At 60.3% G+C, this 20,393-nt stretch overlaps 1 protein-coding gene across 2 annotated transcripts; it reads left to right on the forward strand.

The window, feature by feature from the left end:
- MLC1 (modulator of VRAC current 1) lies at positions 1–20,351 on the forward strand. Of its 2 annotated transcripts, none has more exons than XM_082739460.1 (12): positions 1–100; positions 281–640; positions 1,176–1,265; positions 2,305–2,358; positions 2,990–3,091; positions 10,547–10,645; positions 11,054–11,125; positions 11,935–12,051; positions 13,955–14,011; positions 14,551–14,673; positions 17,365–17,517; positions 18,521–20,351. In XM_082739460.1, the coding sequence occupies exons 2-12, from the start codon at positions 461–463 to the stop codon at positions 18,593–18,595; spliced, it is 1,122 nt and encodes a 373-aa protein (XP_082595586.1). In that variant the 5' UTR covers positions 1–100; positions 281–460; the 3' UTR covers positions 18,596–20,351. The 2 variants fall into 2 exon arrangements, with proteins under 2 accessions (XP_082595586.1, XP_082595587.1); XM_082739461.1 differs by lacking the exon at positions 1–100 and adding an exon at positions 141–163.
- Positions 20,352–20,393: the final 42 nt, after the last annotated feature.

Genomic DNA, 20,393 nt, shown 5'->3' on the forward strand with positions numbered 1-20,393 from the left:
CGACGGCGCGGCTTTGCCGCCCTTTTGTTTCTGCGTGAATAGCAGTTGCTGGAAACCAAGGCTGCTGACTCCCCGGAGACCAGGGCTGGAGCCTCCGGAGGTAAGCACGCCGGCCACACGGTCGGCGCCTTCGGGCTCTCGGCTCGGTGGGCACCTCGAGCGGGCGCGGGGCTGCTACTGTGGGTGCGGGCTGGGGGTGCGGGGGGCCCGCGTCCCAGAGGCACTGGCAGCCGCTCAGCGCTGGGGCACTGGGGGCTGAAGGGGTCCTTGTCCTCTTCAGGTTCACGGCGTTTTCCTACGGACGATACTTCTTTTACTGAGAGCAGCTTCCTCTACCTCGACTCTTCAGAGCCGGCCGGAATCAACAATCGTTTTCTTGCTGGTGCATCAGTGGCAGCCGAGGGGACCCGGGAGCCGCGGTCCCGTGGCCTCTAATGCCGGGGTCTGCGGCCCGAGCACCATGACACGGGAGGAGCAGAGCAGGGAGGAGCTCAGCTACGACAGGACGCCCACCCTGGAGCGGGCACGGCCTGAGGCCGGGAGCTACGGCCCTGACGCCAAGCCCAGCGAGCTGCAGCTGGCCACGAGGCTGCCCCCGTGCCTCACCCACAAGACGTGGGTCCTCTCCGTGTTGATGGGGGTGAGTAGCTCCTCATAGGCGAGTACCGTGTTCTCCCTTGTTCCCAGGCTGCCGGACCCCATGCTCCCTTCACGGTGGGGCACACACGACCCTGGCCCAGACCCAGAGCCTCAACCTTGGCGACGTTTCCATCTCTCAGGCCTGCCATGAGGCCCGGGTGCCCCTCACAGCCGGGAAGCCCTTGGCCTTGTGGTCATTTCCCGGCTGTCCGCTTGGGCCAGTTTCGCAGAGAGCGCGGAATGGCGCTGTGTCCCGGCCTCCGTGACTGGCCCTGAGGGTGGGACGCTAAGGCCCCTGGACCTGTACGTTTTGGGGTGAGCAAGCGTCCAGGGGAAGCCCCATGTCTTGCTCAAGATTCTGACAGACGCGTCTCCCTTCCCGCTCGGTCTGACCCTGCTGGGGAGAGAAGGGGAGGAGTCGGGTGTGGCGGGAGCCAGCGACCGCGCTGGCCATCCTGGCCGGAGGACTCGTGGTCGAGTGGCCCGATGGCCCAGCGGGCCCTTCTCGCCCCCTGAGCTGTGCTGCTGTTTTGCAGAGCTGTCTGCTTGTGACGTCGGGGTTTTCGCTCTATCTGGGGAACGTGTTTCCCTCGGAGATGGATTACTTACGCTGCGCGGCAGGCTCGGTAAGCACCGCTCCTCGGGCGCCCCGCCTGTGCTGGGCTTTGCGGCCGTCTGTCGGGAGTTGTTGGCTCTGAGATTGGCCTGTTGCTGTCACTTGCTCCCCTTGTGACTTTAGTTTCGGATAGAATTTGAGGCCTGTCTGAGGCTCTTGCCGCAGACTCCTGGGCAGGAAACGGCGCTTGGGTTTCTAAGAGCTGCACACCGCTTCGGGGGGTCCCTTTGCTGGCAGGACGCCCGGCCTCTGCTCCCTTAGGACAAAGCTCCTTGAGAGAATTGGACTCTTTCCCTGCCGTTGTCTCTGGGGCCTTCTCGGTGGCCCTTTCTCACCACCGGAGTGGCCCTTGGGGGTCCCAGTGCTGTCTGGCCCAGATGCTCCCGGGCAGCACTGATCTAGGCTGGACATTTCAGCAAAGTCCTTGGGGGTACCCTTCCCCCTCAGAAGTGACAGGCTGGGGAGACAAGCCATGCGCTCCTGCCAGCTCCCCTCTGCCCTTGCAGGCTCCGTCCCCGTAGCTCGTGGGGTCTGCGGGGGCCCTGGTGTCCACAGGGGCGACACCTGGCACCATGGTGCCCAGGCTGGTGCCCTTCCCTCCACCGCCCCACTACCCCGACACCCCACACTTGCCCTCTTCCTCGTCCTCCACTTCTGTGGGGACCAACTGTGGGGTCTCTGACAAGAACCTCCTCAGGGCTCTGGGACTCCTGAACATTTCCACTTCTTCACACGGAGATGAGTTTCTCTTCTGGGGTAACTCTCCAGCCAGGACAGCCCTGAGCCCGTGCAGCTGGCGATGGCTGGCCCTGAGTGCGCTCAGCACGAAGAGCTTTCGTTTTCTGCCTCTTCTGTCCCTTCGGAAAAATTACAGTTTTTCCAGAATAAATTGTTCTCAAAGTTCGGAGGCCTTGCGCCACTGCCAGCACCTGTGCCTCCGACAGGCGACCCTTGTTTGGCCGGCAGGGCTGGGGTCATTTGGAAGCGTGAGCCCTGCAGGGGGTCGGCAGGGGTTGGCCATGGCTCACGGAGCTCGGGTTTCTTTGCAGTGTCTCCCCTCAGCAATCGTGAGCTTCGGGGTTTCCCGGAGGAACATCAGAGCGGTGAGTCCAGGCCTCGGCGCGGGCGCTGAGGGCGCGGCTCCGGGCTGTGCGGGAGCCTCTGAGGGCGGGACGTGCCAGGTGGGGGCTGGGAAAGGAGACCCAGGCCGCCTGCAGGGCTGACGGGCACCCACCCGTGTGTGCATGTGTGTATCCGTGTGCGTGTGTGTGTGTCTGCACACGTGTGGACAGGGGCGTCTACACTGCCGGCAGCCCCTGTGCCCCACACAACAGGGCTTCCTGTACCCTCCCCACGGCCTCGAGGGGCTGCAGTGTACCCTCCTAGGCTAGTTGTGTTCTTTTTAAATTTTTATTTTATTTATTTTAGCGGGAGAGAGCTAGAGAGTGCGTGTGCACGTGGGCGAGCAGCGGTGGGAGGGGCAGAGGGAGAGGGAGGCCTTCCGGCAGACGCGCACTGAGCACAGAGTCCAACGCGAGAACGCGAGGCTCGAACCCAGGACAGTGAGATCAGGAGTCTGGCGCTCTACTGACTAAGCCACCCCATCGCCCTCGCCCCGGCTCGTCCTTCTGCGGCACATTCTGGGGATTTTTAGTGAATGACGTGGACTTTGGTGCAACGAGCCCATCCGTTTTTAGTTATGCCCCGAAGAGTGACCCCCGTCGTGCCTTCCAGATCCCCAACTTCCAGATCCTGTTTGTGTCCACGTTTGCCATCACCACGACCTGCTTGATCTGGTTTGGATGCAAACTGGTTGTGAAGCCCTCAGCCATAGACGTGAGTCTGGGTGGGGTGGTGGGTCCTTCTGCTGCCGGAGGGGGGGCCCGGGGGGGAGCCGGGGGCTCTGGTCCTGCTGAGTCTGGGCCTGAGAGGGGGCGGCCGCTGGGCTGCAGCGGTGCAGAAGCCACGTGGCCCGCGCGCCCGAGCCTTGGAGTCCGGCAAGGCTGGAGTTTTGTTTTTGCGTTCAAGAGTGGTCTTTTCTGCACTGTGGCGCTGGTTCCGTGGGTTTGTTGATGACATCTTGAGAGTCTCTTTTACAACGTTTTTCGTCAAATCTGTGATGCTGTTGATTCCAAGGTGCACTGCTGGTGTGTGTGCCGCTAAGAAAAGTGGCGAAAACTCCGCTTGTAAGCCGTGATGCCAGCAGAGTGTCCTACAAGAGAGGAATCCTCAGGGTTACCTCAAAAAGATAGATAAAAAAGCCTTGCTTTATGGGAAATGTTGAACTCCCTCTTTTCAAGGGCAGGAAGAGAGTGCGGTGGCCCCGAGGAAGTATCGGCCAGTCCTCCGGGGCCGTCGCATGAACACTGTCCCATGGACCTGGCAGGGACACTCCTGTTGCCATTGTCTGCAGATGAGGGGGTTCCCATGACTTGACCTTAAACTCAGGCATGTAGCAAGGTTGCTGGGCGTGAAAATCAGCATACAATTGTACCAGCAACAGAACATTTTGGAAACTGTAATTCAAATACCAAAAGCATTTTATGGAGTTAAATGTGGAGGTCCTGGGATGAGATCCGAAGGTTTGTGAGGCTGACTCGTAGGCGAACCAGGATGCCCTCGTTAGATCAGTCCTGCCAGGAGCACGTGCCACACGGGGGCACCTTGCGACGGCAGCGGGACCCGGCACCGATCGTGATCATGGGCTAGGGATGGCAGCCCCTGGACAACAGCTGGGGACTCACCCCACAACCAGGCGTTCTTAAACAGCCATCCCAGAAGGCAAGGGAGTCCCCCCCACCCCACTTCTGGGCCAGCCCAGAGCAGCCCTGGACATGGAACACACTGGTGTTGCTGGATCCCGACCAGGGGAGTCACGGGAGCTCCCGCTATAAGGGGGACCCCTCCCAGGGCATGTGGGGGCACTCCCACTGTGGGTCTGTGGGAGAGGGTCCTCACCGAGGAGGAAGGCACAGTGCCCCAGGCGGCTGGAGGCGGTCTCAGCCCTGCTGCCGTCACAGGAGGTCAGCGGAAGCCACAGGGAGGTACCATTCCCAGCAGCGCGTGGCCGGCCGGAAGCCACGGAAGGCAGAGGGGCCTGCCTCCCCCCACCAGGGTGACTCTCATGTTGTGTGGAAACTGTCTGGTGTCTGCGTATGTTCTGAGGAAGGACACACGGGGAGGAGACTCTGCCCCCCACCCTGGCAGGGCAGACCCTGGGGAAACACGTGTCACCCGGCCAGGAACTGGGGCTCTGGCGGCCCTGGGGATGGTGCCCAGAACCCCGAACCGAAGCAGATCCTCAGTGTCCCTGGACAGTGCCCCCCCAACACACACGGGGTAAAGCAAGGCGGAGAGCCCCATGCCGCCCAGCCCTCTCCTCCAGCGTGGCCCATGGCTGCAGCGCTGCCGGCCCTGGAGCTGGAGCTCTGGTCTCCACCCCACCTGGACCACCGTGCAGGAGTCCGGGGTAACCAGGCCTTGTGGGGGCTCCCGGCTCCTGAAGGCCGGGCCACAGTGCACCGGGAGTGCGGTCTGTGGCACCGAAGACACGTGGTTCTAATGCCCAAACCACCAGGGTCTGGGGCTGTGCATGCGCGTGTGCACACACACACACACACACTCACACTTGCACACACAAGCGCACACTCGCACACGCGTACTTGCACACAAGTGTGTTCTGAGGAAGGACACACGGGGAAATAGCTGCAGGTGGGACAGGCCATTTGGGGTTCCCACACGCCTCCTCCCGGCCGGCCCTGGGCGAGCGTGTGTGACGTCCCCACAGGGTGTGTGCAAGACAGCCCGCCCGCCCCCATCGTCCTCGTTCAGCCCCTGTGGGTCTGTGCGGCGTCCCCGGGGGGTCCCGTCTCCCCGCACTCTTCAGGGTGGGTCCAGGGGGCTCAGCCTTCCTGCCCCCTGCCAGGAGCAGGCCCATGGGGACGCACTTCTGCAGGGTCTCCTACACCCGCATTGGGGCAGCCCGGCTCTCACCCCCCTGCTCAGGGCTCAGGCTTCCCAGACCCCACGAGCTTCCCTGGTCTGCTGTGCTCGGGGAGGACCCCAGGGGCAGCCGCTCACGACTTCCCTCCCCCCGTCTCATCCCCGATGCTCCCGAGCTCCCTGACAGCTGCCTCGTGTCCCCCTTAGCAGCCCCCCCCAGGAAAACCCCACCCCATCTGTTCCTGGGCCACCCCGGGCGCCACACATCCTCCTCCCCTCCCGCAGTGTCGAGCCCTCGGGCTGCAAGGGTGCTTCAGAACAGGGTTACCGAGTCCCTCAGCAAGTGTCCCGGGATGCGTTGTGGTTACTTCAAGTTTATGGAATGACTTTGTGAGCAGTGGCCTCTTTGGTCTGTTAATCACCCCGTGCAGAGGCCTCCGTGGTCTCTCAACGGTTTCAAATCATCCTCTGGGTCCATCCTTAGGGCCTCAGTGTTTTGTGGATCTTGGGCGAGTAATCCCTACATCATTTACAGCTTTTGTTGCTAGTAGGGTATCTTATTTTTCAAATGACATCTTCAGATGGATTATTGGAGTACAGAGACAGGGGATTTAATTTTTTCTTTATTTGGAAATATTTTAAGACTCAAAATAATTTGAACAGATGGTAGGTAAGTTCCTTTGTGCCCGTGCCCAGCTTCCCCAAGCAACCCTGTCCCGTATCGACCAGGAGGTCGGCCCTTGCTGCTGGGTACTCATTTGGGTGAATGTTCACACTGTGCGGTTTTTATTTTTTATTTTATTATTATTTTTTTTAAGATTTTTCTTTATTTGACAGATCAGAAGTAGTCAGAGAGGCAGGCAGAGAGAGAGAGAGAGAGAGGAGGAAGCAGGCTCCCCGCTGAGCAGAGAGCCTGACGCGGGGCTCGATCCCAGGACCCTGAGATCATGACCTGAGCCAAAGGCAGAGGCTTTAACCCACTGAGCCACCCAGGCGCCCCACACTGTGTGGTTTTTAAATAAGAAGGTGTTTCGTCAGTTGATTTTGTGTCTGGAAACTTTGCTGAACTTTCTTATCCTTCACAGTTTTTGTGGGTTGTGTGGGATTTATGTGCGGGTGAGCACGTCATCTGGCTCCTTTCTGAGGAGCTGTGGCGGGTTTCCAGCACTGTGGGAAACGGTGGGGCGTCTCTGTCTTATTCCTGACCCCACACGAGTTGCAGCCAAAGACTCTCCATTACATTTTGGATGTAACTTTCGCTAAGTTAATGTTGTCTTCACCTGCCAGTTTACCGTGACCTTTTCATTTAAAAAATATAAACAGGTGTAGGGGTGCCAGGGTGGCTCAGTGGGTTAAAGCCGCTGCCTTCGGCTCCGGTCATGATCTCAGGGTCCTGGGATCGAGCCCCACATCAGGCTTTCTGCTTGGAGGGGGACCTGCTTCCTCCTCTCTCTCTGCTGCCTCTCTGCCTACTTGTGATCTTTGTCAAATAAATAAATAAAATCTTAAAAAAACCCAAACAGGTGTTGAAGTTTCATACTTTGATTTTGCATCTGTAAGATGCTCTTTCCTCGCTTTTTTTGACGCATCAGTGTTTCTGGTGTTGAGCCTTCTTTCCCGGACTGCTGTAGATACTCGGATGGGCTGACCAGCCGGCATTGTGTTCAGGATGTCCGCACCACCTGCGGACACGGCCGGTGCTTCCTTCTTCCGCTGAGCTCTAAAGTGAACTGGGCAACAGTGGTCTCTTCTGTATTTAGGAACGACGTGACAGAGCAAACTGCTGCTTAAAGGTTGGGTAGAGCACACGGTGGAGTCTCCATCCCGAGCCCTTGCTGAGAGAGGACGTCATTATTAGCAACAAATTTCTGTTTCTTCTTCCTCCTCGTTGTCGTCGTCCTCCTCCTCCTTTTAAAGATTTTCTTTCTTTACCTGACAGACGGAGATCACAGGTCGGCAGAGAGGCAGGCAGAGGGAGAGGGGGAAGCAGGCTTCCCGCTGAGCAGAGAGCCCGATGCGGGGCTCGATCCCAGGACCCTGGGATCATGACCTGAGCCGAAGGCAGAGGCTTTAACCCACTGAGCCACCCAGGCGCCCAAATTTCTGTTTCTTCTTGTGCCAAAGTTTGGCTTTTATCTTTTTATCAAAAATTTCTCCATATCATGCAGTTTTTCAAAAATGAGCAGCACGTAATAGCCCCAACATTGCTCACTGCTTTATGTGTGTGATCTAGAACTTCTTTTTTTTTAAGTGCAAGTTCTTTTATTTTTTAATTTTTAATTTTTAAATTTCTTTTTAGTGTTGCAGAATTCATTGTTTATGCACCACACCCAGGGCTCCATGCAATCCGTGCCCTCCACAATACCCACCACCAGGCTCACCCAACCCCCCCACCCCCGCCCCTCCAAAACCCTCAGCTTGTTCCTCAGAGTCCACAGTCTCTCATGATTCACCTCCCCCTCCGATTTCCCCCAACTCACTTCTCCTCTCCATCTCCCCATGTCCTCCGTGTTATTCCTGATGCTCCACAAGTAAGTGAGACCATATGATAACTGACTCTCTCTGCTTGACTCATTTCACTCAGCAGAATCTCCTCCAGTCCCGTCCATGTTGCTACAAAAGTTGGGTATTCGTCCTTTCTGATGGAGGCGTCATACTCCATAGTGTGTATGGACCACATCTTCCTTATCCATGCGTCTGTTGAACGACATCTTGGTTCTTTCCACAGTTTGGTGACTGTGGCCATTGCTGCTGTGAACACTGGGGTACAGATGGCCCCACGGGGAGGTGCACTTTTCACGACATCTGTATCTTTGGGGTAAATACCTGGTAGTGCAATGGCAGGGTCATAGGGAAGCTCTATTTTTAATTTCTTAAGGAATCTCCACACTGTTTTCCAGAGTGGCTGCACCAACGTGCATTCCCACCAACAGTGTAAGAGGGTTCCCCTTTCTCCACATCCTCTCCAACACTCGTTTATTGTCTTGTTAATTTTGGCCATTCTAACTGGTGTAAGGTGGTCTCTCACTGTGGTTTTGATTTGAGTCTCCCTGATGCTTAGTGATGAACATTTTTTCATGTGTCCGTTAGTCATTTGTATGTCTTCTTTGGAGAAGTGTCTGTTCATGTCTTCTGCCCATTTTTTGATGTGATTGTTTTGTGTGTGTTGAGTTTGAGGACTTCTTTTTAGATCTTGGGTATCAGCCTTTGTCTGTACTGTCATTTGCGAATAGCTTCTCCCGTTCCGTGGGTTGCCTCTTTGTATTGTTGACTGTTTCCTTTGCTGTGCAGAAGCTTTTGATTTTTCTTTTTAATTTAAATATTTTATTTATTTATTTGACAAACAGAGATCACAAGCAGGCAGAGAAGCAGGCAGAGAGAGAGGGAAGCAGACTCCCCGCCGAGCAGAGAGCCTGATGCGGGGCTTGATCCCAGGACCCTGAGATCATGACCCGAGCCGAAGGCAGAGGCTTTAACCCCCTGAGCCACCCAGGCACCTCCCAGAAGCTTTTGATCTTGGTGAAGATCCAAAAGTTCATTTTCACTTTTGTTTCCTTTGCCTTTGGAGACGTGTCTTGAAAGACATTGCTGTGGCCGATGTTGGAGAGGTCACTGCCTATGTTCTCCTCTAAGATTTTGATAGATTCCGGCCTCACATTGGGGCCTTTCATCCATTTTGTGTTTATCTCTGTGTGTGGTGTAAGAAAATGGTCGAGTTTCATTCTACAATACTGTCCAGTTGGACAGCCATGTGTAACTTCTTTTCATTTCAGAATTTCACGTGTCTTCCTTGTATCTGTCTTATGTATCCTTGCGAAGAACCAGCTCTTGCTTTGGTTTGTCTGTGCTTGCCGCGCTCTCTTTCCCATGTGTCCGGGGCTGCTTCTGGGTGGGCCAGCAGGGGGTCGGAGCCCTGCACCCGTGGTGGGCTAGCAGCCGGGCCTGCTGGGGTGCGTCTGCCCTGTCTCCAAGCTCCGGCTTAGCAGCCTCCGATCTGACACGGAGCATTTCATCCTTGTTTGGTTCTAGGGATGTGCACGCCTCCCGTTTGCCTCTCCAGACCCGCCCCCCACGCAGCGCCTGCCTGTCGGTGCCAGAGGCAGCACGCGTGCCCGTGCGGGATGGAGACGGGTTGTTAGCAAGTGGTTAGTGTGTCCGTCCCCTGACTGAGCCCTGCGGGGTGCTGGGACGGGGGCTCGGTCCTCTCTCACGGCCACGTCCTTCCTGCCCTGGTCCTCACTGGTCGCTGCCGCACCGCTGGGTTTCCTACAGTCCCTCCTCGCGGCTAGCCCTGGGTTTCTCATCAGGAACCTGATGATACAGACCCATGGGATTACTTTTTAAAACCTTCCATTTGTTGTTTTCTAATGTTATTTTTACAGTCAGAACGTACAGCTTGTGTAGATTTTTTGGAATTTACCTAGGCTATTTTGTGGCTTGGTAGATGGTCAGTTTCTGTTAACATTCCACCAAATATATAAAAGAACAAATGTGGTCTGTTTTATTTTGCATGCAGGGTTCTGTAGCTCAAACATACTAACTTCATCTGATTTTAAATGTGGTTTTATTATCACTCGGGGCTGCGGAGGCCTGCGACCAGGAGACAGCCGCCGTCGGGAAGCTAGCTCATCCCTCACAGCCCCAGGAAGGGGCGGGGGCAGGCCGTGCCCAGGCTGGGGGCCGCTGGGGGAAGCACGAGGAGGCAGAGCGGGAGGAGACGAGGGTGTCCGCGGGAAGGAACGGACAAGGCAGGGGAACAGGCCGAGGACTGGCTCCCGTGAATACGGTCCGTGGGCTCGGGGCTCCCCTGGCTGTGAGGCACCTGCCCTGGGGGGTGGGGGCGGGGGAGGGAGGCCCTGAGGCTGGGAGCCCCACAGAGAGGGTGGGCGACCAGGGCCCCGGGTCAGCCAGCTTGCATGCTTATCCTACAATGTAGTAACTAGGTTTTGTTTGTTTGTTTGTTTGTTTTTAGCATTTTGTTCTGTGACTGTTGTCAGAGACACAGGTTTTCTGTAGTTGCCGGCACAGTCACAACGTGGAACCGTCTCCTCCCCAAGGCCCCGGCCTCTTCAGGTCTTGGCATCCTGCACAGAGCTGTGTAAAGGCTCCCAGTTTTGCAATGAACTTCAGTTTTTGTATCTTTAAACACCCAGGAGGGGCAAACCACTAAGGAAGGGCTAGCTCGGGGGTCGCCAAATCCAGGCCTGGAGCTAAGAATGGTTTCGAGAGACAGAGTCCGAGTGCGAGGGGTGTGTGGCCCCTGCGCCTAGCATCTGGCCTGCCTCGGGCAGGCCGCCGGGGGTTGTCTGCGGTTATGGAAATCAAGGGCAGCGTCGTCTCTTTTGGCAGATAAACTTCAACCTGGTTCTGCTGCTGCTGCTGGAGGTCCTCACGGCGGCCACCGTGGTCGTCTCAGCGCGGTCCGGCGAGGCGCCCCGTCAGCAGAAGGTGGGTCCGGCCCCGGGCTGCGCAGGGCCCCAGCTGGCGCCCCGGAGCACAGGTCGGCGGGACGGAAGCCTGCCCCTGGGCGCCCCGCACAGCCCTGCGTCTCCAGGGAGTCGGGAGGCTCAGGGCTGCAGGGAACACAGTGGAAGGTGCGATGCGACCTCCCGCCTCCGTGTGGTTCTGGTCCAGGCCCAGGGCCGGCGTTGCCCACGCAGAGACAAAGTCTACAGCAAGTGTCACCTTGAAAATGGCGAGCGCTGCAACTAATCCCATTTACATAGGCAGGGAGAGCCTCTGACCTCAGAGCACAGGGTTCGGTGCAGAGAGCGGGGGGCAGCGGCTCTCCTGGGGTGCACCCCTGCCCCCTGCGGCCCCTGCGACCTCAGCAGCCAAACGTGTTTTTCCTCTCAGGGTCCCATGCCGGACGGCACCAACATGCTGTACGAAGTGGCCTTTCCTGCCCGGGTCCTGAAGTCCTATTCGGTGAGATGAACTTCCCTTTCTGCCCGAGGATTGATTTACGTGGGGAGGGTCGTGTGACACAGCGTCCTGAGTGCTCCCCTGCTCTCTGGGGTGGTCCTCAGGTTCACCCACTTCCTCTCACAAGGATCCTGGTTGGAAGCGGGTGACGTGGCCACCCTCTCTGGTCACCTGTTTCCGACTTGGGTGTTTCCCACTTGTTCTGAGAACCCCCCGTTCTGAGTGTGGCCTTCCCCGTTTCTGTAGCTCCCCGCCGCGGTGTCTGGAGCTTGTGTCCCTGGACACGTGCAGGTTTCCTTCTGTCATCACTTAGCAAGTCCCCCGCCAGCACTCGCCGTAAAGCCTGTGCTGACCGGGTCAGCGGCCCGGCTCTCCCGCCATCGGCCCTGTGGGCTGTGCCCTTTTGCCCTGACGTTCAGCCCCACTTGTGTTTGGGGGTGCTTCTGGCACCGTGTGGGACTGCCGTCCTCTCCGTGGCCTCGTGGACGCCGGCGCTCGTGGGCAGCCGCATCGCTATGTGGCCACGTGTGCCGAGTTTTGTCGCCTCAGTTTTCTCGCTGCTCTGCCTGCCGGGGCCTGTCCCGCCGGCCTTGGACGGGTGGGAGTGTCATCCTTTCTTCTGCTTTTTTCCTTTCCCCACCAGTTTTGAGTTGGAAACTATGCATTTTCCCATGTTCTCTTAGAGGTTGTCCTCAGCATTTCCACCTCTTGGCTCCTTTGCCCTGAGCTCTTAGAGCAGCCGCACCCCAGCCCGCCGGCGGCACGCAAGACGCTTTCCCTGGGTGACCCCGCCTGTGTGCTCTGCCCCCCAGGTCATCGAGGTGATTGCTGGCGTCTCTGCCGTCCTGGGCGGTGTCATTGCTCTGAACGTGGACGACGCTGTCTCGGGGCCGCACCTCTCAGTGACGTTCTTTTGGATCTTAGTGGCCGTGAGTACCTCTGGTGGCCTCATGGTCTGATGAGCAAGTCTGTCGTCACTGACAGCAGGGGACGTTGCTCGTGTCGAACAGAAGTGCCCAGCGCCTCCCCTCTGCAGCCACAGGCGGCCTCGGCAGGTGTGGGCTCCTCACTGCCGTGTGGAATGGTTAAGACCGACCCCTGTGTGCCGTGCCCCGTGCTCCCAGATGTGGTCACCCCGGGGCTGCTTTGCCACGTCCCTGGGTCGCATGGGGCGCCTGCAGGAGGGCTGGTTCGTCGCACCTGCTGTGCAGGGCCGTCCCGTCTGAGTGGTTCGTCGCACCTGCTGTGCAGGGCCGTCCCGTCTGAGTGGACAGGACACAGGGGCATCCCTGGCCTCGTCCTCCTGCTCTCCTGGAGGTGCCGCCTGCCGGCTTGTGAATTCAGCCGCAGGAAGGGGGTACTGGTGTCTCTCTGGAGTCCTGTTGCCTCCCAGGGCTCAGAGCAACCCCGTGGGCGCCTGTGCCCAGCCTGGCCGAGCCCTGGGAATGATGGCCAAGGGCCCTCCCAAGGACTGGAGCCTGGGGAGAGGGAGCACGTGAGGAGGACGGTGCGGCCGTCATCCCCAGACCAGCCTCCCTGGGCCTCTCTCTCTGCAGGTGCCCCCTACGCCCCCAGATGTGGAATGCGGAGAGGAAAGGATCACGGGTGGTCCCTGGTAGGGAGGGGTGGTCTGGGAACAGTAGGAGAGGCCAAGGTCATAGACCAGGCCAGAGTCTAGGGCTTGGGGCCTGACTGGGAGCCTGTTCCTGTGGCGTCCCCGGGCCAGTGGTGTGTGTGTGTGTGCGCGCGCGAACAGCTCCCCGCCACAGGCCAGTTTCCTGCTGTCCAGGGCCTGGGGCTGGAGGAACCACCCAGCAAACCTGAGCCCTGCTCTGGCATGCTGGGGCCACTGCGTTTCTTCCTAAGCGACTTCTCCGCGTCCTGAGGTCCCCCTCTGCTTCCGACCAGAGAGCTTGCTGGAGCACATTCACCCCAGGCTCCGGGCCAGCCCCACTCGCCCCTGCAGCCATGCGCACACCCCTGTGGAGACCGGCCGTCAGAGGGCTGCTCCTCCCTGTCCTCCTGCTGTAGAGCCTGCTGTGTCCCGCTCACCCTCAAGCCAGAGCCCTAAGCCAGTGCAGACGCCATCCCAGTGTTCAGGGGTCCGAGCCGTGCCCACCCAGGGCGTGGGTGTGTCCCTCCCCGTGCGGGTGTGTGGCTAACCAGCACCTGCACACACTTGGGTCCAAGGACTCAGTCGGCTCAGCAGGCCCAGCCCTGCTCTCCTTGGGAAGGACGTGTCCTCCTGCTTCCCTCCCCCTCCTGGACTGTGTGACCCAGATGGCGTCAGAGGAAATCCATCCATTCAGTAAGACGAAGCAGACCTGTGTCACCGAAGGGGCAGGGGACCTCCACCGTGGAGCAGTCAGTGTGGCGGGTGGTCCTGGGGGCCTCTGAGTCCACCCGGCCGAGGCCAGCCTGCAGCGAGCCAGTGCGCTCTTCAGAGACGCCCGCGTCTGACCGTGGAGGGCGAGGGTCTCTGGTCAGCGCAAAGCAGGGTCACGGAGACGGCGGGATGTTACTGGGCGATGGGGCGGATGTGGACGCAGCAGTGCTGTTGAACCCGTGGAGCGCTGCATGGTGGGGGCCGGCGGAGCGCGGTCCCCGAGGACATCTCTGTGTCAACAGGCTCGCACACAGCTGCTGGGGGCCAGGCAGCCCGGCTCGGCCGACGGAGTAACCCTGGGGGGGCTCCCCCACTCCTCCACAGCCTTGCAGAGCCGCCCCTCTCCTGTCCGTCCCAGCCCCAGCCCGCCGGCCCCCGAAGCAGGAGCGCGCAGGGAGCAGCTGTCCCCACCAGCCCCTCTGAGGCCGTGTTCTCTCTCCTCCTAGTGTTTCCCCAGTGCTATCGCCAGTCACGTCACCGCCGAGTGCCCCAGCAGGTGTCTGGTAAGTGCGGCCCCGCCTGGCCCCTTCCCTAGCTCTCCCCCATGGCGGCAGCAGCAGGAACCGGGTGGCGGGGTGGGCAGGGAGGCTTGGCGGGTGCTGTTTGGAGGGTGGGACTATCTGCGGAAATGTGGAGGGTCCCGAGACAGTCCTGGGACTGGGCGGGGCAGACGCCGGCCTGCCAGCCTCAGCCTGCGTCCTGCGTCTTGTCCCGTGACCCGCTGTCGGACAGCGACAGACACTCAGTTTGGGCCCCAACTCCCCGCACTCATACTTTGAGCCCCGTGTGCCTGGCGGCCCGGCCCAGCCGGCGGCACAGTCTGCGCACCACTGCGAGAGGCCAGCTGCGCGTGTGTCCCTCTCCCAACAGAGTGGGTCGTTGTGAGGAAGCTGGGGGGACTTGGAGTTCACGGGAGACCAAGCTCAGACCCTAGCAGGAGCCTCGGGCGGAGTGCAGACGCCAGTGTCCGCCCGCGCCTGTGCCGGCTGTGGCTCCCGGGCCCGCTGGCCCGGCCGAGCCGAGCGCCCATCTTCTCCCGCAGGTGGAGATGCTGATCGCCATCTGCAGCCTCACTTCCCCGCTGCTGTTCACCGCCTCTGGGTACCTGTCGTTCAGCATCATGAGAATCCTGGAGATCTTCAAAGACTACCCGCCGGCCGTGGAGGTATGTGCTCCTTTCGCTCGGAACCCCGTGTGGACGTGGCCTTGCTGCCCCGTGGGCTGTGCGGGAGGGTCTCCCAGGACAGGAGGCCTGGCCAAGCGTCAGCCTGCTGGAGCTGCTCCCACATGTGGCCTGAGCAGCCCTGGACTCGCTTCTGTGGGACAGCCAGGTGTCCATGCTCCTGCTCGGATGCCCGGGCCGCCCCAGCCCTGCTCCGCGCAGGCTGCTGTTTCAAAGTTTGGGCCGTTCTGTCTGGTGTCGCAGTGCACCCAGACACCCCTTCTTCACGGCTCTCTTGGAGATTCTCGGCCCTTCCTGCTCCCGTGACCGCGGTAGAACCCGCTCTCCGTGTGGGTGTGTGACATGCTTGTTGGAATTCCATTTCATCTCTAGACAAATTTGAGGAGAATTGAGGGCCTTTCCACAAACATGCGGACTTTCCCAGTCCCTCCGTGGGCTCAGACACACGGCCCCAGGCTTGTCGCTGAGGTAACTCGGCTTGTTGCCGGTGCGTGTGCTGTTTGTTCCCAGGAGTCTGTCACGAGAAATTTCAGACACACAGACAGACAGAAAGACTCCTGAGCACCAAGATCCCCAGCACCTGCCTGCCATTTGCACACGTGTGTTCACACGACGGCTGGGAGCACACACGCAGGCATGTCGTTTTTCAGAAGCATCTGAAGAGACTGGCCAGGGTCTGGCAGCGGGACCTTCCCCGCGAGGACTTCGGCATTTCCGGAAGGACTTCCTCCTACACGCCCACAGCCCCACGCGGCAGTCACGGGCCTGAAATCACGCAGTGTGGCCTTCGGGCAGTGCACACGGACCAGCCCGAGGGCGTGCCTCCCGGGGGAAGCTTCTGGAGCGGGACTGGCTGAGTCTGTCATCAGTGGTCCCTGCCTCCGCCCCCGCACACTGACTCTTGGAGTCCAGGCTAAGTGTCTGGAAGAAGTTCGCACGTGTGGGTCCGTTTCCTGGGATGCCGGTGGGAGCAGGGTCCGGGGCATGTGTGGTCACCTCCTCCTGGCTCGGCAGCAGCTGCCAAAGCGCTCGGGCCGGGGCTGGGGTCGGGGCCTCTCGCAGGTCGGAAACAACCATGACCGAGTGTGAGCCTGCGGACACGGGTCCCAGCACCTGGCGCAGGCCCTGGCGGCCGGCCTCACCCGAGCCATTGTTCTACACGGAGGGGTGAGGAAGGGTGATGGACGCCTGGGTCTCGTGTCCACGGCTCCAACGAGCTGGTATGCGGCGTGACGTGCGCTGTGACAGGTGGTGCCCTTCCCTTCCAAGCGCCACCGCGGACTCACGGCTCTCGTCCTCTACGCGCTGCTGGGCCCGAGGTGGCCCAGCCGAGGCCGGAGGGAGCACCCGTTCCTCCACAGCCTGGCACTGGGGCTTGTCACTGGTTTTGCCACGCGGGGGAGGCCGTGCGCCGGTGAGGCTGCCGTGGGCTTCTCTCTGGACACACGTGGCCTTGGACTGTGTGTGACGGTGCTGGCCTGTCATTCCCAGTGGACTTTGCGTCTGGGTCTTGCCCACTTTCCGGGGGTCTTGCGCTCGACCGGTATTTGGGAGACCGGCGCTGTCTGCACTGGGTCCAGACACTGGCCCCCAACCAGCAGCTGTGACTTCTGTCCTGAGGACGTCTCTGTTTATGCTGTTAAGTTGGTCAGTCTTTTCCTTTGCTGTTTCTGGAGTTTCCATCGCTGTGAGAAAGGCTGGTGCTTGCATCTGGCAGGAGCTGACCTCGAGCACGAGGCTGTGAGACGCCGGGGACTGGAACGTCTCCCTTCCCTGCCCTTCGGGGGCACGCGGCCCTGCTCGCAGCGGAGCTCCCGGCCCTACCGGCCTGTTTCTGCGCCCGCCACTCTCACACGTAGCCAGTGCCGCGGGGTGCCAGTCCTGGAAGTTTGCCGACCGGCTTCACGTTTGACCCAGCCTGTTGCCTGCTTAGCTGTCACCGCTTCTCAGGGTCCCCTGAGTTGTGTGTTTGTTTTCCTGTGTGGGTTTTAAAATCAAGCTGCTTGGCTCCAAAAGCACTTTTTTTTTTTTTTTTTTTAAACTGGGCTGTGGATAGATTTGTACGTTAACTTGAGAAGCAGTGTTTCCCCAGTGACACTGTGCGGAGCTGGGGTTTTGTGTCTCTGCCAAAGGTTGCCTGGGCTGGGAGGGCCGGGGGCGCCCCAGGATCCTTTGCTCGCCAAGGCTCCCTCTGCCTCCCGTCCCCCTGCTGGTGCCAGGCGCTCCTCAGAAGCCTTTTTTCCAGCAGTCGCCAGGCTCAGCTCCTCAGCTCCGGGGGAAGGTGGATGCCTTCGTGGGCCGTGGCCCGGGCGTCCCAGGGCGGCTTCCACACAGCCGGGGGCTCCACCCCACGGGGACGCCCTCTGTGTCTTCACATGGGGCTCTATGGGCGGTGGCGTCAGGGCACTGGAGACTAGGCGGGGAGCCCCCGGGCCATCTTCGTTTCCTCTGTCAAATCCAGGGCTGCAGAGCCTCCTGTTGGTGAGACAGAAATCCTTGTGCAGAAGGGCTGGTACCTGGATTGAGTCACAGTAGCTCAGCTGCGTCCTCAGCCTGGGGCCCAGGCACTGCCTGCACGGCCTCCCTTGGCCGGCGGAAGCAGTCTGTCCCCCGCAGGCCGGGGAGCCCGGGAGCCCTGGCGGGCTACACCGCTCACCACCCTGTTCCCCGCAGCGATCCTACGACGTGTTGCTGCTGCTGCTGCTGCTGGCGCTGCTGCTCCAGGCCAGCCTCAACACGGGCACCGTCATGCAGTGTGTGCGCTTCAAGCTGGCCGCGTCCTGGGACACGGTGCAGGCCGGCCCGCCCGAGCGCCCTGCGGGGGAGGTGAGCGGCCGTGGGGACCGTCCCGGCTGGTGGGGCGGCTCAGTGCTCACATCTGTTTCTGAAAAGGTGTTGTGCACCGAGCTCACGCAGACACGGACAGGAAGTTGCTCAGGACCCACGCAGGTCGCGGGGGTCCTACCCTGGCCCCTCTCGGGAGCAGCCACCCACCCCGACAGGTGTGGTGTCAGTGACCTCGGCCGGCAGGCTCTGGAGGTTCATGCCAGCCCCTCCGCCCAGCTCGAGGCCCTCATGGCTGGCAGGCTGCGGGTCAGTGCGCTCCCCGTGAGGTGCTCATGCTGTGGACTTTGTGCCTGCCCGAGCTCCCGCCGTGGGCCCCGCTCAGCCAGCCGGGCCCTCCGTCCTGCCCTGTGCTCTCTCTCACTGAGATCCACGGCCATTTCCTCTCCTGCTTTTTATCTGTGAGGGCTGGTCTCCCGCACAGACGGGTCTGCGTTGCCCCCAGGACCTACCAGAGACCCACCTTGTCTGGGTGGGGCACCTCTGCTGACTGCTGAGTTAGCGCTCCCAGCAGTTTCCAAAACAGCAGGTGCAGAGGCCCAGGGGGCCGGGCGGCTGGCCTCCCTGTTCCCGTCTGCTGACCTTGGCCTCAAGTATTCTCCTCAGGCCCCTTCTCTGCAGGGGTGCTGGCCCCCTCCCCCCAGGAAGAGTTTGGAGGCCCTCACCCACCCTGTTGATTCCTACACTTTGGTGTCTGTTTATTGGGTGCCTGCTGTATGCAGATGCTTGTGCTGCAGGTGCTGGATGTCTGTGGGGCGGACGCCCGAGTGGCCTCCCCCCCCCCCCGCCCAGCTGTGTTCCTGGAAGGGGGGGTGTGGGAGGTGGAGGGGCGGGGGCGTCCATGGCCTCCCCACCCCCGGGGTCCTGTGCGGTTTCCTGTGTTGTCACAGATGAGAGCAGCTCTCCAGGGAACAGCTTTCCAGCCTGCCTGCTGCCGCGGGGGTGCGGGCGCAGGGGAAGTAACACTCTGCCTGTTTGGCCACAGGTGTCCAGAAGCCCCCTGAAGGAGTTTGACAAGGAGAAAGCCTGGCGGGCCGTCGTGGTGCAGATGGCCCAGTGAGCACGGGCTGGGGAGACCGAGGCAGGAGCCTGGCCCGGCGGCAAGGTGGAGTTTTCATTTCTTAGAGTAGTTTAATTCTGCTTATTGGTCTGTAGGTTCCTGGCCCTGAGGCGCCCCCCTCGTGAGCAGTGGGGCCTGCAGGCGAGCCCGGGCCCCTGCGGAGCCAGGCCCTCCAGGGCTGATACATAGGCTGGGACGTGTGGCCGGCCCCCGTCTGCTCCTCCGGCTCCGCGCTGGTGTCCCTGGCCTGCTCGAGTTGAGCAGACACACACGGCCCCACGTGAGTCTCACGGGGTTTCTCTTCTGAGACGGGTGTGGACCAGGGCCCGGCCTGCCAGTGTGGTTCCTGATGAGAGCACAGCTGCGTGTCTCCGTCGCCTCTCACGAGTCAGGGTAGGCCCTTGTCCCCAGGGCCATGGGCGCACGGCTGCTGTCCCTCTGTGAAGCGCATGTGCCCCAGGGTCGTGGCAGAAGGACCCTGCCTGCTCCGTGGCGCTGGTGTCTGTGTCACACCGGGGGCGCAGAGGTCTGCGCCAGCGGTGCTGGTCTGCCCTTGGCCAGGGGCCCTCCAGCTCCTGAGCCGTTGGTCAGCACCCACACAGAGCGTGACCCGGGCCACATCACAGCTCAGCATTCTTCGGGGTGGGGCCATGTCCAAGGCTTTGCAAACTTGAGGCCCATTGCCTGGACTCACTGGCCTTGCCGAGGCAGGTGGGTCCCTCCGGTCACGGTTTCTGCCTCCACTCCCGTTACCAAGCTCACAATGCCGGACGGACGCCCCTGGAACCCTCCGCAGGGCTCGCTGCCACGCAGCCTCCAGCCAGTCTTTCTTAACCTCACTCACCTGAGGTCAGGCCCAGGCTGGGGGTCTCCTCCATCTGTCCCTGTCCCTTTGCCTGAGACAGTGTGGTGTGAGAAGAACATCTGCTTCAGTTAAAGTCATGTCCCCAAACTAGCCCGCGCCATCTCCTTGTCCTGGGAGTATTCCCGGGATTTCTGGAAACGCAGTGCTCTTCCCCCAGTTGACTGCGCTGATAAACCGCAGGGAGCTGGGAGCAGCTCTGCAAGTGTCCCAGCAGCTGTCCTGGGGCCCACGCTTTCATTCCCAAGGCAACCACCTCTGCCTCCCGTGGAAGGAGTGGGGCGGCCCTCTGCTCTGGGGCAGGTGCTAAGGTTTGCTCCTTGCTGAGTTGAGGTCCTCTACCGTGGCTCCTTAGTGAGGATTGTCTGGAGCTGGCCGAGTGTGGCCCTGGGGGGTGGATTCCAGGATCCTCCCTGGTTTCTCATTTCCGAGCCCAAGGGACTGGCCGCCTGCATTCAGAGCCTCCACCATGGCCCGGGTCGCTTTCAAACAGGACGAAAGCAGGTGAGACACGGGAGAGGTGGACTGTCTTCTGAATGCCACCGATGGCTCTCTCCTGCACGGGCACACACCCAGCTATGTGCACGCGTGCGCACAGGTCCCCCAGCCACAGTCCCCCTCCCCTCCCCTTCCTGTGGCGTTCAGGCCAGGAGGCCAAGGGGCTCTGCTAGGAGCCTGGGACAAAGTCAGCACAGTCCATGCTGATGTCCTGGGGACAGAGAATCTGAGTCTCCAAGCCGGAAATAGACACCTGGGGGCTTAGCACTGGCTTGAACTTTATTTCGGAGAGAGCTTGAGGAACAGAGGCTAATGGGGTTTTAGAAATTTATAATTGTTTTCATTTGCGTCTGATGTAGTTCAGTATCTCTTGCACAATAAATGCTAACATGTAAACGTGGCCTTTTTCATTTTGGGTCTCTCAGGGATCTCTTTGCC

The sequence above is a fragment of the Mustela nivalis genome (assembly GCF_964662115.1).
Source record: "Mustela nivalis genome assembly, chromosome: 7".
Taxonomy (NCBI): Eukaryota; Metazoa; Chordata; class Mammalia; order Carnivora; family Mustelidae; genus Mustela; species Mustela nivalis.

Bases quoted from the DNA above. Each gene is read 5' to 3' on its own strand.
- MLC1 (XM_082739460.1), top strand. From the start codon at position 461: ATGACACGGGAGGAGCAGAGCAGGGAGGAGCTCAGCTACGACAGGACG. The intron at 1,266-2,304 runs GTAAGCACCGCT...GTTTCTTTGCAG, and splicing joins TACGCTGCGCGGCAGGCTCG to TGTCTCCCCTCAGCAATCGT. The intron at 14,674-17,364 runs GTATGTGCTCCT...TGTTCCCCGCAG, and splicing joins ACTACCCGCCGGCCGTGGAG to CGATCCTACGACGTGTTGCT.